The sequence below is a fragment of the Trachurus japonicus genome, chromosome 8 (assembly GCF_045865225.1).
Source record: "Trachurus japonicus isolate A0001 chromosome 8, Traja_1.0".
NCBI lineage: Eukaryota > Metazoa > Chordata > Actinopteri > Carangiformes > Carangidae > Trachurus > Trachurus japonicus.
In genome coordinates, this window is record NC_140914.1 from 25,882,130 (window position 1) to 25,899,050 (window position 16,921).

Genomic DNA, 16,921 nt, shown 5'->3' on the forward strand with positions numbered 1-16,921 from the left:
AACAGATGAGCAGTGCAGAACAGAAAAGTCAGTCAGTCAGTCAGTCAGTCGGTACCTGTGAGCTATTTAGAGCCTTGAGTCAGTTTCTTGGTAAGAAACAGCTTGACGTGTAAACTCACCACAGAAACTAACCACAGAGAGCACATCATTTTCTCAGTCAGTGTCCTTTATTCATGACTCACTCTGAAGTCAGACTATTTGGGTAGTTACCAAAGGGCTTATGGTTAAGTCGATGTCATGTTTAGTATTACTCACAATGCTCATGTTCTGCTTTTTAAAAAAGTGACTTGTTTCTGCCAAATCAAAACTAAATGATAAGAATTGCTTCTTTTTGTCACTCTGACTCAGTCAGTGAGAAAGTATGTTGACAGGTCAACACCTTTAGGGCACAGGAGCAGAGTCTTCCTCCTGACCACTTCCTCATTATTGCCTGCTCTTTAGTTTCTTGTGAAAACTTCTTCATTTCCATCTGCTGATGATGAAACTTTAAATTTGAGTCCTGTGCTCTCATGAGGTTCTCACGTTCAACTCTGCCTCCACAATTGCTTTGTCATCCAGCCTATACTTAAAAATCATAGTCAACATCAAAATGGGTTCACTTTGGTGAGCCTCAGGCTCCTCAAAACACTAATGACTATGACCATAAACTGTCATGGACTTTGATATAGACTTGATATTGTTCCTGTCGACAATGAAGGGAATGTTACAAAAAGAACCCTAAACAAAGTTTGAGAGGCTGACAGCTGCAGCAGCTGTTACTGCAACCAAACAGGATTGTGTCAAACATGGAAGGTACATGCAGTGTTAGGAGTTAAACATATTTACTAATCATGTTTAAATTGTTCATGGTCAGCAAGTTTCTTTCTGTTTAGCTGAAGCTGTTATCATTAGCTATGCAGGTATGTGTAAACCAAAAAAATGGACCTGATACTTGTGTAGATGATGGCAACCCATCCAGTGGTTCCTGAGACATTTCAGTCTGGACTGAATTTGTGGATGACTTACCGACAGTGCCATTCGCAGAGCCAGGCCTCAGCACAGCTAAAAAACTGCACAGTAATGATGTGTTTAACCTACAATTAAAGGGGCAGTTCACATATTAAGAGTTTGACGGAGACAGCTATAGGACTGTGGAAACATGAGTGTGTTTACATGGACCTGAGTAAGTATCCTGGTTATTATCGGAATTTTTGAGTATCCAGTTTTTGTGTTTGTGCATGTAAATATCATATCCCCATTTCAGAAACCAGGATATGCCCGTATCCCGGTTTTGAGAAACCCGGTTTAGCTACCTGGAGAACTCTGAGAGAAAACAGGATACTGTGGCATGTGTACGACTTATCCCTGTTTCTGGTAGCTGAAAAAATCTGCACAGGCACGGGCAATGAAAAGAACACAGGTCTTACACAGTCGACGAAAAGATATCCTACTCATCCGAAAGTTTTCCCTCCACTTGGAGTCCGTAAACTCCATTAACACGATCCTGTACCACCATTCACAGCTGCGTATTTTCATCCACCTCGCCCTCGTCCTATGCAGTGGTAGACAGACAGGCAGACAGACAGAAGTCTGAGGTGAGGATATGTATATGTGGCTCTCTTCTTCCATTGCTAGATATAACAAGAATGAGCCCTATTTGCAACGCGATCTTAGCTTTTAACTGTACCAAACCTGCAAGAAGCCAAAGTAGTCTAGTTTTTACAGATTTCAAAATTGCCACTGCTTGTGTTGTAAAAAACTAAACATCACAGACACCTGCGCAAATAAGATGCAGTGATCAGAAACCGGGATACTGTTATTTATCATGTAAACAGGGATATGAATAACCAGGTTTTTCTGTGTGCATGTGAACGCAGTATCCCAAATATGATCATAACCAGGATGTGGCTCATAACCGAGATACTCAGGTCCATGTAAACACACTCCATTTCACGGGTGACCCACAGTGTGTGACCCAAAGTGGCCTCAGCTTTTCAACAGCTCACCTTTGCTCTGTCAACAAACTTGACTTTGTGACACTGTATTGATCTCTTTGACAGAAATTCATTATGTTGTTTGTACCTTGGCACGGGGAGGTCAGAGCATCGAACAGGATCCATGGAGCCAGTACAAGGCTGTGCTTTGTGCCATCGGAGTGACTTTCTGGCTCTCAGTGAATCACTATGCTGGCGAGAGATAGAAATGTAACTCCAATAATACTTTTCAGTTATGGAAACACAATCATCATAATATGCATTACACCTGCATCTGTCTTCACACCCGGTTCAAAGAGAACAGGTGGTCGTCTGTTTAACATTCCTGATCTTACTGGTAGCAGATGTGCTACAGAGGCAGTTCACCCTTCAAACTGTCCGTGGACTGAAGTCTGGGCACTTAGCATGTTCATGCAGCTGCACCCCGCCTGGAGTAATTGCTCATGGGGAATAATGGGCAGAAGGGTCAGGGAGAAAAGCTTCGAGGATCATTATTATTGGGTCTATTTATAGAGAGGTGTGCACACAACTGGAGACAAGACAGTGTTGTGGGAGACTGTCCATTATTTATCAATGCTCTGTGTGTCAGTTGTGTGTACTACTTTGACTTCCTCAGTCACTCACTGGCTGAACACCACTCTCTTTCCTATCACTCTCTCTCCATCTGTCTATGTGGGTAAACAGGCATGTGCAGTGTCTTTACTCCTGCTCCATATCACTCTCTCTCTCTCTCTCTCCCTCCCTCCTTCTCTCTCCTCCTGCATCTCTCCGTTACAGTCACCACAGGGTTTAGGTGCTGTTGGGTCTTGTTCTCAATCACCCCGCTATAGTGCTTTCTCCAGCAGAAGCACATGTCCATCCTTGTGTGTTTCCACGGCTTGTTTAAATTATTCACATCAGGACCATTACTGGGAGCACTCGTCCCCCCCGCTACGATCTACCTCCCCCATCCCTGAAAAATCCATCAGGACGAGACAGGTGGTCTGTGAGGATTGGGATGGGGGGCACATTTCCTGGATTTTCACCACAGTGGAGCGAGAGTGCCTGAGTTCCTTTTGCAGTGGGTCTACTCGCAGAGATGAATCACTCCCAGCAACATTTTTTTGGGTGAATTATTGAAAGCCTCCCCAAAGGGACAGAGTGCACCGTTAATCTGTGCGATTTCAGGCTTTCATGCTGAAGTACAGATGACCAGGAGTTAACAGACTTGGATTTAGTGAGCGAGCGAGCTGCTCATCTGTGAGTCTGCATCCTCGCTGCTGAGAAGGATAATGAGTGAATGCGGCGCTGTTTCCATGGCTGCCAAAACTCTTTTCAATATATTGATCTCGGCGTGGGAAAGTCCTCTGAGCTAATAAAGAGTCATTCACATTCACAGAATCAGCATTTGTCACAACATTTATTTTTGTCAGCATTAACCTAATGTTAATATAAATTTTGATATTTTTAAGAAAAAAAAAATCATCCTTGTCCTTTAAAGGGATACTTCACCCAAAATCAATAATTCATCAATTTTCTACTCACCGTCATGCCAAGAAAGGGTTTGGAGAACTTTCAGAGTCATCAAAACGCTTTTGGAGTTCCAGGGGGGGTCCATATAATGGCAGCAGATAGTGCTCACTTTTGAATCGTCCAAAACACACACTATGAAACATCAAAACACCTCCATACTGCTCGTCAAGTTTTTTGGAAAAAAATAATGTGATCTCTGTTTTTAGCCTTGTTGTAGTTTTAGCTCCCAGTGGCTCTGTTGATGTTTGTGCGCATGTGCGAGATTTTCTGCGAGATGTTCTTTCATCATTGTACCATTAGATCTATGATGAACATCTTGTAGCAATACCGCACATCTTACAGAGCCACTGGGAGCTACTGCTACAACAAGGCTAAAAACAGAGATCAAATTATTTTTTTCCAAACCACTTTTTCATGTGGCGGCTTCAGGCCGCACACTTGGGTCAGTACGGACGAGCAGTATGGAGGTATTTGGATGTTTCACAGTGTGTGTTTTGGATGATTCAAAAGTGATTGCAATCATTATAGATTATATTAAAATCTGTTGTCATCCGGACCCCCCCCTGGAACTCTAAAAGCGTTTTGATAACTCCGAAAGTTCTCCAAACCCTTCCTTGGCATGACAGTGAGAAGAAAATTGGTGAATTATCGATTTTGGGTGAAGTATCCCTTTAAGTAAGAATCTTTATCATCAGTCTGATGATAAAGATTCTTTCTTATCATAAATATTCTCACTGATGATCAGTGAGAATATTTATTTAGAAACTACAAAGCCAAAATGTCAGTATATTTCACAGTGGTCTCCCCATTAAAACAGCCTCATATCAGCTGATGTCCCCTGTTGTTTGTAGGAAATGACCCTCTTCAGGCAGCTGTCTGATTTTCAGCAGCCAGCTGCACAACAATGTGCTTATCACGGTCCGCCCTCTCCATCACTCTGGCTCCCTCTCTCTCTCTCTCCGCCTCTCTCTCTCTCTCTTCCTCTCAGTCAGCTCAAAAATCACAGTCGGTGAACTCTGGCCTCCTGCTGACAGTGCTGAGCCAGCGGCCGGGCTCCGGCCCACCACTCACTTGCATGCTGTATCTTTGTCATTTATCTAAATCCCAGAAATCAATTACAGCACGCTAAGGTGCCAGGGTGAAGGATTTGAGTTTTAATTTTCTCCGTGCTCCTCGGGCACTGGCACACGCCCCTCTCCTGGCACTGGGGCTTATGGATTAAGCGGAGGTAGACAGTTCTCTGGCTTGACATATCTTGGGTATTAGCATTTGCACATTTTTGTGTTTATATTTGTCCATGTTACCTTTTCAGATGAGTAGAGGTCTTAGTCCCATTTCATTGTGAGCTCAGGCATTATCTTTAGTCCTAAAAAAACAACTTTCTTGTGTTCTTAATACTTCAATGTGCTAGAAAGCAGTTGTGAGGAGCATCATCATAGCAAACTTCCAGCTGAAGAAAACTGTGTTGTTACATGTACTGTAGGCTGTAACAACCATTGCAGTGTGGAAGCTAACCTCTGTCGAGCCTGCAGTCATTTACCGTCATTAACCTAAAGTGGAGGAAGCTGTTAGACTGAAGGTTAAAAACATTTGTTCCTCTAATCAGATCCTTTGGACTGACTAACCATACTGTTATTTGAAAGTGATCAGATTGGATTCATGTGTCCAGATATTACCAACCGATCCATATGGGTTGGCGTGGTAACAATATAGTTTTAGCTTAGGTACTGGAAGAATGAGAAATGGAGCTTGATCATTTCACTTTTGTTCACAATTGTGCTGTGAAAAGTTATGGTGATGCAGAGCTATCTCTGTGGATGTGCTACTGACAACGACTTCATATGGTGCTATAGATGACTAAATTGTTGCTAATTGTGACATTTTATTCATGGCAGGTGAGGAGGATGTGGTGTATTAAGGACAGAGACCCACTTGTCGACATTGTCTGTTGCAAGTTACGGCACTTTGAGATCTAATTTGAGCAGCTAGAGTGCCCAGACTGACGCACATCTAAATCACCATTTCCTAGAATAAATTTGGACTGGGGAAAAAAAAATGACACTAGATTTTTAGTTCTTGTCTGGTTAGAAACCACCATGCAGTAGTAAACATGTAGTCATATATAGTCATATAGACCGGCTGCTGATGCACTGATTGGACAGTTTTCTGTCATCCTGACCTGCATCATCAGCACTCACATACAGTAGGTGAATCAAAGTCTGGTGCCTGAGTGCAGTTTGTGCATCAGTTTAAATCAGTGTTATGTACGTAGATGTTATGTCGTCTGGCAGCACAAAGAGCTGATAAGGAAAGGACTGATTATGGACGTTAATAGTAAAATTGGACAGTAAATCAACTTGATGGTATGAGTAAGGACAAATAAGTAGAGACAGGTTGTCAGAGAGATGTCTTGTAGAGCAATAATCAGAGGATCACTGTCGGACCTTTTAATGGGCTCAATGAAGCGCAGAGCACAACAAGCACATCAGAGCACAGTTTTAACTGCTTTTGACTGTCTGATTAATCGGGGGAAGTCTGCATGTTACCGTGGTTACCAAATAATTTATATGACCACAGCTTGCACAGATCAATGATAGTGAATAGTTTATGATCAGCAGGTGGATTTGAAATCATGATAAACTCACATATTTACAATCATAGAAATCCACTGGTTGGTTGGTTTGCTTTCAGACCCCCAACAAACGACATTGGACCCTCCTCCATTTGGAAGACCTGGGCCACTTGTACCAGAGATGGTTGAAAACTTCACAGCAAACAAACCAGACTAAACCTGAAAACGTACCAGAGTCTGTTTGAACCGAAGCATGGAAGTACCTCTATGTTTTGTAGCTCTTTAGTGTACTCCAACTGTTGTCACATATTTCAAACTACAGATGCTGCTGCACTAGAGACTCACTTTTACAGCCACCGAAGTTAAATCAGCTCCAGTCCCAGGAGGGAACCTGCTGCTAAAAGGTACTTCTGCCTATACTGATCCAAAAATATCCCAGGTAGGTAGGACCTGAGACAAAGTCCAAGTACACCTAAGGCAAAAAGGACCCACAGAATACCCTAATGGAAAGTAACTGGCGTAAACAGAAGAATCCGCCGCTTCCAACAAGGTTGCAAATAGCTTTTCCAGAAACAACAAGCCAATCTACAGTAAGCTCCTCCAAGACAAACCAAATCAGTCGCCACAATGTCTGCGACAGGAGGCAGCAGCACAGGCTAATTTACTCCAGACTCCTCTAAGCCCCCACATGTCACAAACAGGCAGCCAGTGATAGCATGTGATAATGAAGAGACACAATAACCAAGATATAGTGATGTTAAAGGGGAATGATAGAAGAGCAGATACACTTAATAGTTACTCTGTGTCCGTGTGTGTGTAGGTATCAGTAGGACCTGACTCTAAAAATAGCCATAGACACCCCCTCCTTGTGTTACCTGCCTGTTTTGTTGCATTTTCATCAGTTAGAAGTTGACATATTTTTCTGACAGCCAATTTCAAAGATAGAATCTCAATTTCAGACCGGCACATGGCACCTCTTAAGATGTACCCCCGTTCTGCCGAGGTCGCTTAACAACCTGTTAAACAATTTCTGAGACCAGCAGCAGTTACTCTGTGGGGACCGCTATCTGGCCACCATCAGTCAGATGAGTGGGGCCTTATCAGAGCCACATGTCAGCGGGCATGTAACCCGTCCCACTTTCTCACTGTGCTTAAATGTCCACATCGTCAACAGCTACTGTTAACACACAGCTGACGCCTTTCGGTCTATTGACATAGCAGAGCCTGGCAGGGATTTCTGAGAAGTGATAAGAGCGACTGTGTCTGCACTTGGTGGCCTGAACGTTGCTTTGTTATCTCTACATAAAGATAGCAGAGGAATCCATTACCAAGTATGTGGTGGAAAAGAGGAGTAGGAGAGTCTGAGGGGTTGCATGGCATTACCCTCTTTCACATAATTCCTAGCCTTAGCTTTCATTTGTTACGTGACCCAGTAACAAGCCGATCACCTGAGCTGAATCTCCCCCTCTGTGACAGGCGCTGGCGTGACATTTCGTGGGAGTAATTGAAAAGCAAGCGAAAATCCATGCAAAGAGGAAAGTGTGAGAGAGCACAGAGGAGGAGGTTTGTCATTGTATGTGTCTGTTGAAGCACAGTGCAGCAGGAAGGTCAGGTTTCAGTCTTGTGCTGTGTCTTTGCAGAGCTCACATGCTTTTAAAAGAATAGAAATGTTGCTGAACTTTAAGGACTCTCCTGTCTTCTCTGTCTGTGTCCGTCTCGCACTGGTTTCTCAGACACAAACACACGGCGCCCCGCTCCCCTCTCCCCTCTTTAGCAATTCTAAGCCTCCTTTCAACTCCGTTTGTGAGCGGAGGTCATGGTCGAGCTGCCAGCCTGGGAACGGTGGCAGCCAGTACGGGACCAGGAGCTGGAAATCAGAGGAATAGTAAACAGAGAGAGAGGGAGAGAGAGGAAAGAGAGAGCATGTGTCAACAGAGAGGGCTTGGAAATGTGCATTTCCGTTTGGCCTGACCAGCCTTGTGTAAAAAGCACAGTTGAAATGATATGATGACTTAATGCATTTTCAAGTACCTGACTTTTACACCAGGCTATTGTGGGATAGATAGCGTGCGAGCAGAGAAATGCTAACAAGGTGCTTGTATGCAGCATTATGGCCTTTTAAGCAGAACCACTTGAAGAATGTTTTCCAGGACATTTTCCTGGCTGCTAAGGTGTGAAATGGAGCTGATAGTGTACAGAGATATCCAAACATTATGACTGCTTATTATAACTTTTCGCAGTTTTATTTATTTTTTTGTCCTCTGCACGTTTCACTGTGGCATTTTGGGAGGTGGACTCAATTTGTTTTGCTGCTGAGAGTTAGATGAGAAGATTGGTGCCACTCACAAGCATGCACAAAATACGCACAAAGAAATGACAGCACACTGTTTAAAGGGATAGTTCAACATTTTTGGCAAATTGGCCCATTGTCATAATCCCTATAGTTTTAGGCGTAGGTTTGTTACCTTTAATTGTGGGTGCAAGCTATTTTCAGAACAGTGGAGCAGAGCTGTGAGCTGCTCAGAGCTACGCTACGGAGGCTCAAAACTCATCAAATACAATCCAACAACTCCAAAACGCTCTCGTGGACAAGTTGTGACCTGCACATTCACCACGCTATAAGTTAATAACGGAACCTTATGAGACAGAGTTGTTTTTTGCGGCAAATGCAGAGACTGCTTGCTAAAAAACCGCTGCCGACGGGAACGCGCATCAGCGGTTTTGCATGAATTTACCTCGAAAACACGTTTTGGAGTTGTTGGATTGTGTATTTGATGAGTTTTATGAGGGAAACCAAGAAATTCCATTAGCCTCCGTAGCGTAGCTCTGAGCAGCTCGTGGCTCAGCTCCGCCAAATAGCTTGCACCGACAATTAAAGGTAATGAACCTACTCCTAAAACTATAGGGATTATGGCAATGGGCCAGTTTGCCAAAATGTTGAACTATCCCTTTAACAGGGGTTCCTGATGTCAGAGCCAGCGTCATGTCATCATGAGGTGCACCTCATCACCTTTTCCTGTTTCTATGTCTGTCCACGGGGGTGTCTCCACCTCCCAGCAGCAGGTTTGAGTCTCTTCACTCCAAAAAGAGAAGTGAACAATGTCACAGATTGTGTCTGGTCCTTCCTCACAGTGTTCAACGAAATAAATATTGAAGCCTTTTTTTTTTTCAAAAGCCACATGTCCTCTGAACATTCTTGAACTTTTCCTAAGACCCGTCTGTATCTCAGCAACGAGCTCTCGCAAGATCTGGCAACACAGAGAGAGAACCTCTCTTTGTCCGTCCCACTCTGGTCTCACTGCTCCTGTGCTGCCAACCAACCAGATGAAGTTTAGACGGACTTTTATACATGAGACCAATAATAAAAAGTTAAAACTGAAATAAAAGTTGCGCTTCTTTGCTCACTCATACAAATGTTGTTATTAAGATAGATTGATATAATCTTAGATTTATAGAATCTATAATCTAATCTGAGTTGATCAGATATAAAGCTGGCAGATAAAAGTGAGAAGTAAAGTGTTGTATTGTTTCATGTTCTTTTGTTTTGCAATAGTGACAAGTGTGTGTGTCTTACCAGTGCTGCTGCTTTATGTTACAGACTGTGAAGCTAAGTTAACCAGCTGCAGATGCTTCCTTACCGACAACTGATGACTAACCAGTCTATTTTACGGCATCTTTTCTAAAGTCAGACAGAACATAAGCTCAAAACTCATGCAACATTATCATGTTTTTTTTAATGTTACACTGCTGTATACGGACCTCAAAGACAATGTAAAACTGATGCAGAAGGTTATTCACTCAGTACGGTGTCATTAATGCACAGCAGTGGTTGAGATACTCCCCGTGTGTGCCATCCCACACATTTTGTTTTGACCTTGCTCGTCTTTCTGTGATCAGATTCCGGTTTTTTTTGTGTTTTTTATCTTTTCCCTTCCTCTCCTTTTATCCTCATCCAAGGCCAGCTTCCTCTCTGCTGTAGGTGAGTAGATGAAAGAATAAAGACAGAGGTTTCCCATGGGGTTATGTTTAGGTCAGTGCTTTCCAGCGCATTATTACAATATCGCTTTATTACCAAAGGAAAGCAAAAAATGTGCTGAAGCTGCTTTCCATGAGAGACTCTGTTATGCAAACATATTGTTGCACTGCTACAGTTTTAAGTTCAGTGCGGTGTCTGTGGACAAGCCGAGTGATGGATGGTGGATCTCTGAAGACTGTGACAATGTGACAGCTCTGTGTTAATGTGTGGCCCTCTCTGTGCTGCAGGGCCCCGCCGGAGCTGAAGAGGCGTTGTCTCCAGACCCGTCCCAGTCCCAGCAGCCCCGAGTCCAGCACAGCTTTGTCCAGGAACATTTCCAGGCCCAGTACAAGTGAGTCTCCATCCTTAATACACCACACTCTCACCTGCCATGAATAAAGTGTCACAATTAGCAACAACTTATAGCGGTGAGGCTCTAAGTGGCGCCACACACGAAGACGCTGTCGGCAGCAGATTCACAGAGATAGGTCCACATCAGACTGTCCGCCCACGCTCCTGTGGTATTTAGGCTTCATTGTTAAGATCAGAGTGTAATTGCTATATACAGCAGATGTAATGGGCATGTCATTGTTTCTTTTAAACTGAGGTCCTCAGAGACACAGGTGCCAGGTTAGAGGAACAGTAAATCTTTGCCGGTCGGTAATTACGTAGCCAACAAAAGCAGTAATACTGAAAAGGTCTGAGAAAAATCCACCAAGGTGCCCTAACCTCTGTGCCTCATAGGGAAATAGAAATCCCTTCCGCATAAGTACTTATTTGGAGTGCTTACCTTTTGTGCTGGGTGAAATAATTGAAGTTGTTAGCTGTGCCAACGCTGAAGTATCTCCACTGTTGTAATACCTTGTGAATTTACCCTTTTTTCCCATACTGAAGTGGTCACTGCTGGGACTTTGTGGGGATGTACAAAAAACAGCTTTTCACCTCACTGAATTATTAACATTACTCATGCAGCTGGACGTCCTGATGACTCCCATCAGTCATTCAATCTCACATAAAGAGGCAGTTAATTGGTCTGCAGGGAGAGGAGCATCATTCAGAGGTTGAGACAATTTTCCAAACTCGTCTGTGCAGCATTTCATTTGGACAGTGGTTCTGCAATCTCAAGACTTTTGCTTTTACATATTTTATCACAGACATGTATCTGTAGGTAAAACTGTAGCAAAAACGATTTGTTTTCCCTTTTTGTTGGAACACAGGATCCTGCTAAAGGAAGCCTGAAGCTCCTCAGACCGCACTTTGAGAAGCACCAACCATCCAATTACCTCTGATACACTGTGAAATGCAGTTATGACACTTTTTAAAGGTAGGGTTGGAGATCCTGGAAAAACGCTTCTAGCAGGCCACATTTTGAAAATACACACGTCAAATGTCCAAGCCCCTTTGAAGACACGCCTCCAGAGCGCAGGAACATGCAACGCTTGTTCAGCCTTGGGTTCACATCAAGGTGAAGCCGTGAGGGTGTCGTGCTCGCGGCGCGACCCAGTGTAATCCCAATGTGCTTACCGCGATACTGTCACGTGTCACTGCGCAGCATCGGTGACTGTCTGCCAGATTTTTCTCATGGCTCATTCACGTGAAAGAAAACACCAAGCGTCATAATAAACCATCCAGCATCAAGCTTAGAGCTACATCTCCACCTACCAAACTTCAGACTAATGCACGAAAAGTGGTACGCGCAGATGAGGGAGCGAGGGACAGAGACGGCAGCTTGATTGATACATCACGATTCAATAGGCTTTATGCACAGCTCCACTACTTCCTGAACTTTAGCCAGCTCCTTTATTTACTGTCTTACATTATTGGACAAACTGATTAATCCAGGTGTGTCTGACCGTTGTTGTGAGGTTAGACACATCTGGATTAATCAGTTTGTCCAATAATGTAAGACAGGAAATAAAGGAGCTGGCTTAAATTCAGGAAGCAGTGGAGCTGTGCATAAAGCCAGTTGACCTTAGCATCGCATTCATGATGATTGGACACAGTTTTTACAGGATTGTCCGTCCCACAGGTGACTGACTTTTTTCCATTTTTGTGAAAAAGCATTTAATTAATTGGTTGCAATCGGAGTGTGAAGAGGATTTGAAACAATTTTGTAATAAATGCTCCAGAATAGGATCTCCAACCCTATACCTTTAACTCAAATATCCATAGGAATAATAAGAATGAGGTGATCACATTTTATAGCCACAAGTCAAAGTTTTCTGCAAAGCGGCTGGTTGGCTGAAGCATACGACAGCCAGGTTATTCTAGTTATGTATCTTGCTTTGCTCTTATCCAGTGGGTTTAGAATTCTGTGTACAGTCCCTCTTGGTTTGGATCGTACCATCAGCTATACGTTGCAATTTACACTATCATCAGTCTCAGGTTCCAGTCTCTGATTTCTTCACTTCCCCCAATTAGCTGTAGCTTCTGCTGCAAATCATCAGTACTCCATCCATAAAACTTTGACCGAACTGACCCTCTTATATCCATCACCAAAATCTGATCAATGTTTAATGAATAAACTATTTTAAAATATGTCCCTCCAGACTAAACTACAACATCTTGTTTGTCTGTACCTTCTTCCATCTGCCAATTCCTCTGAAAATTGTCAGCTCCGTGTGACTGCCAGTAATACATCTGTCAGAGCGCATCTCTTAATTGCTACCCTCGCTGTCAAATGTTTCAGCTGTGAGACCTTGGGTGTGTCTAGACAGGAAGCTGCAGTCTTAACAGCCTGGCAGGCAAAATTTGTTCCCCTCTCCCACTCAATATCGTGCTACCAAGAGACACTGTATGAGATGGTACCGAGGGGATATATACAGTATGAGCTGGTTGGCTACGTGCAAACCGTACAAAGGAACTCCTCCATACAGTAAGTTGACAGTCTGAGTCTATTTTAACAGTGATAAAACCACAGACCACATGCATCACCAGGGCGTGAGGTTTTAAATGGAGATAAATGCTCCGTTGTCACGGCTGGAATTGGTCTTTGAGCAAATATCTCCCCCCTCTCCTCTCAGTCCCGAGGCCTCTCACTGCCTGTGCAACACTTCACAATGCAATGTCCGATGTGATCCAGCATCCAGAGTTGACAGAGCGGAGAATGATCCTTGTAATAGCCTGGTTTGTCACTGTGCAATCAGCACGGCCATTATACACGTTCAGACAAGTGAAATCGGCGTCCGGGCAACACGAGTGGCGAGTTACTCCAGCTCAGCTTATGTTGTCTGCCATCATGCGCTGGAGCTGATCAAAAAGATGTGATAAACTAACAAAACAAAACACAACACAGCTCTTACCTCTGTTCCACAAGATATAAATCAATTCTGAGACGATTTACAAATCTTGCTCTCCCTCCCTCTGATTAAATAAGTAAATCATAAATCAGATCAAAGTCTGTGATACGCGGGTGAGGCATGGGCTGCGGTCAGCGGACACTGCGATGAAAATGTCTGTCTGTCAAGCTTTGTTCATTACAGTGAAGGCCGGTGACGGGCAGCCGAGCGTCTCAAATTACAACAGTGGTGCGGTTTCAGCGGGAGCGCGGCTCGCCTCACTGTGACGCAACCCTCTCTCCGAGACGCCCTCATTTCTCAGCACGTGACCTTTGTTTTGATCGTATCTCCTGATGTGTTATGATTCACGCGGTAGGATCGAGTTACTGGTACTTTGGAGTTTACAGGCCCAGTAATGGATCTGTTTTATTGTGTGTATATTGCCATTTCAATTAGTGAATTATGAGGCACGCATTAAGCTTTATGCCTTTTTCGATTTCAGAGCATTAGCATGGTGAATAAACTACCTTTCATCCTCCAGTCAATGATAGCAGCCAGGCTGGGGGGAGAAGATAGCTGCCAATCTGTTTAATTTTAACCTGAGACTTTTTTTTTGTTTTTAATTGCCTCTGTAGGAAAGAGAATCAATTAGATAAAGATACCGAGGCGATGTGTCTCTCTGGGAAATTCAAAGCCCTCAGCAGTGTGTTATAGTGTAAAGCATCAAGAGCAGAGCCTCTTCAGCGTGGATGCATCCCAGATGAGGGAGGAGGGAGTTAACATACCTCTCAACCTCTGCACGCTTCCTCCATTAGAGCATCACCAGAATATCACCTCTTCCTTTGCTCCTTTTCTCTTTTTTAAGTGTTTTCGAGCAGCGCGGGGCACATCTATGTTTTAGTGGCGCCTGAGTGTGATTTGTATGCATGGAGTGCAGCTAGCCTCACTGTTTCCTGGCGAGAATAAGACATCCGTAGGGCAGCCATTCTACTCTGCCAAGTGGGAGAGATCCCCTAAGAGCCAGTGTCAGCTGGGCCTGCTTGAATAGAGCTTTATTCAGTCCCCCCCACCCCTTCCCCACTCTCCTCCCCCGTCCTCCCTCTTCTCAGGGTCTGTCAGGTGCCTTCATATAAGGAAAACACATTTCAACAGTTCATCTATGACTTCATTTCCAGTTGAAGGACGCCGTGTGAAGGTCGTAAACCCTAACACACTTGGTGCAAGACGGTGGTCTGTGTATATGCCGCATGATGCTCTCCACATTGCTACATTAGGGCTGTCATTGATGAAGTTATTTCAACTTACATATTTTAAAATACTATATATTTAAACACAAAATCAGAATAATAACAGCAGCCCTGCACTGCATTAAAATAAAATGACACCCCTGTTAATCCATTGATCTCTACTCTAGTCTTCAGTCATCATCTCATTAACTGTGTTGCATTGAGAGCAACAACTAGTGCTGTTTTCTTCCTGCTTTTATTAGACACAGCCAGTGTTATGTTTATACCTGAGCAGGCATGCTTCTTTTCAACAGCACCTGCACACTTACACACAGTCATATCAAGGACCTGCGAAGTACAACTGCAATCTTTTAATGTTCTCACTGAGAAGTGGCACTCTCACAAACAAGGGTGTCTTTCTCAAGAGCATCTTTTTTTATTCCCTACACAATCTTTCTGTTTACTTGTTCCCCTTTTACTCTAAATGTTTTTCTCCCAGTATGGCCTCCTGAGACCAGATGAAATGGGTTGTCACCTTTTAGATATAAGTCTGCAAAAACACCCACTGGTAACTGAGCTCAGAGCAGTTGTTTGTTAACACGGCTGATTAATATATGTAAAAGTATCATTTCATTCAGTTAAACTGTTATTATTTTTGCCTTGTTTGGCCAAATTTGTGTATGTCACAGTCGTCAGTGTCAGTAGGTACTAGTTTTTTTTTATCCAGGGCTGCCATCTAAAAGTCAAAATAATCTCATTTCCTTGACCTCCTGATGTTTTCCATCAAGGTCGATGTGAAAGTTGTTTGGAGAGATGTGAGGGAGAATTCATACACACTCAGGAAAAAACAACCACTGAGAGAGACAATCCGACTGCACTTAAACTATTTTCAAACCTCATTTATAATACATGGATGATAAATATTCTTTTCTTAAAGCAGAAGTAAGTGATATATTTGTGTTAATATAAGTCTTAAAGGGACAATATGTGACATTTACCCCCATCTAGCGGTGCGGTTGCATGTCGGCACGTATTCTTGCTGTTGCGTTTACGTAAACTCGGGCAGAAGTCAGAAAAACAACACACGCTGCATGTATCAGGATAAACAAGCCTCTATGTAAACAAACGGTCCGCCAGCACGAGGCAAAACAATACAGGCGTGACAATATGTTGTCATGGCGATGTCGTATTGTTTACCTGACCCACGTTTTACCGGCTTTCTCTCGTCGAGTAAAATAACATCCAGTCGGTTTGCCGACGGCGTCACTCACGGCGTCATTCAGGTGTCTGACTGCACCTGAAGGCAACATCAGTGCCTCCGTCCTTCCTCACACTAGCTACACGGTGGTGACAGTTTTAACAGGCGCTGTCTGGAAAACTTTCTCCCCGAGCCGAGAAGCTCCGGCGGCCCGAGTTTGTGGTTACTGACGGCCACGGTGACACTGAACGTAAAACATGGCGATTCAACATGGCAGAGAAGGTTCGGTGAACCCCCCCCTGTATGTTTGTAACGACTTGTAACATCTCATTCTAAGGTACGAGAAAGCGCTCGTTTGTATGCGGGCGCGATTCCACTTCAGTGAAATACGTATTTATGAAAGCGATATTTGATTTTTGTCAATAAAAAGCCAATAAAGTCCCATACTGTCCCTTTAAATAGTTATATCTTCCGACAGCAATCACTTACATAGAGTGTTTGGACTGAAACACGGGTCTGTCAGTCACTCTGCTCTGCTCTGAGCCGAGGAGAAAACATTTATCGTATCCTACAGTTTTTATCCAATGAGGAGAGAGAACGGCATGCAGGGCTGTGTGTGCAGCCAAGGGACGCCGTGAATGTGGTGATGTAGGGACGAGGACTGTTATGGTGCGTTCAAGGAAACTCGTATTTTTCCGACCGTGAAGTGGTACCAGTTCGATCTGGTACGAGTTCACCGGTCGGAAGTTACGAGTGGCCGTTATAGTGACTTTCACAGGTAAAACAGGTCGGAAAAACACGAGTGGGTTGCCTGGAACGCTACAAAGTCGTAAGTTGTGACTTGAAGCTGTAATTTACGATTTCAAAAGCCTGCCTGGAACGCAGCATTAGCGAAAACGACCGGACCACTTACTTCTGCTTTAATGACAATGTCACAAAAGTGGATTGAACTGTTGAAATAAGAAAACATGAAGGGAACATACAAGAGGAAGGTGATCCACTGAAATACTAATCAAATAAAGAGACAGAACAAAGGAAGCTTCAGAATGAGTCATATTCATTAATATAAAGTTTCCTGGCCAATCACACAAGGATTTCCATAAATTGTGGATCGTGTCACAAGTATAAAACAGATGCCCTGTTGTTT

The 16,921-nt window shown here is 43.5% G+C and overlaps 1 protein-coding gene across 1 annotated transcript in view; it reads left to right on the forward strand.

The window, feature by feature from the left end:
- usp43b (ubiquitin specific peptidase 43b) overlaps nucleotides 1-16,921 on the forward strand; it is a 76,497-nt gene that overhangs the window by 18,468 nt on the left and 41,108 nt on the right. The window contains exon 3 of the mRNA XM_085785005.1: nucleotides 10,321-10,424. Within this exon, the coding sequence (XP_085641131.1) occupies nucleotides 10,321-10,424 (104 nt within the window). The remainder of the gene's footprint in view (nucleotides 1-10,320; nucleotides 10,425-16,921) is intronic.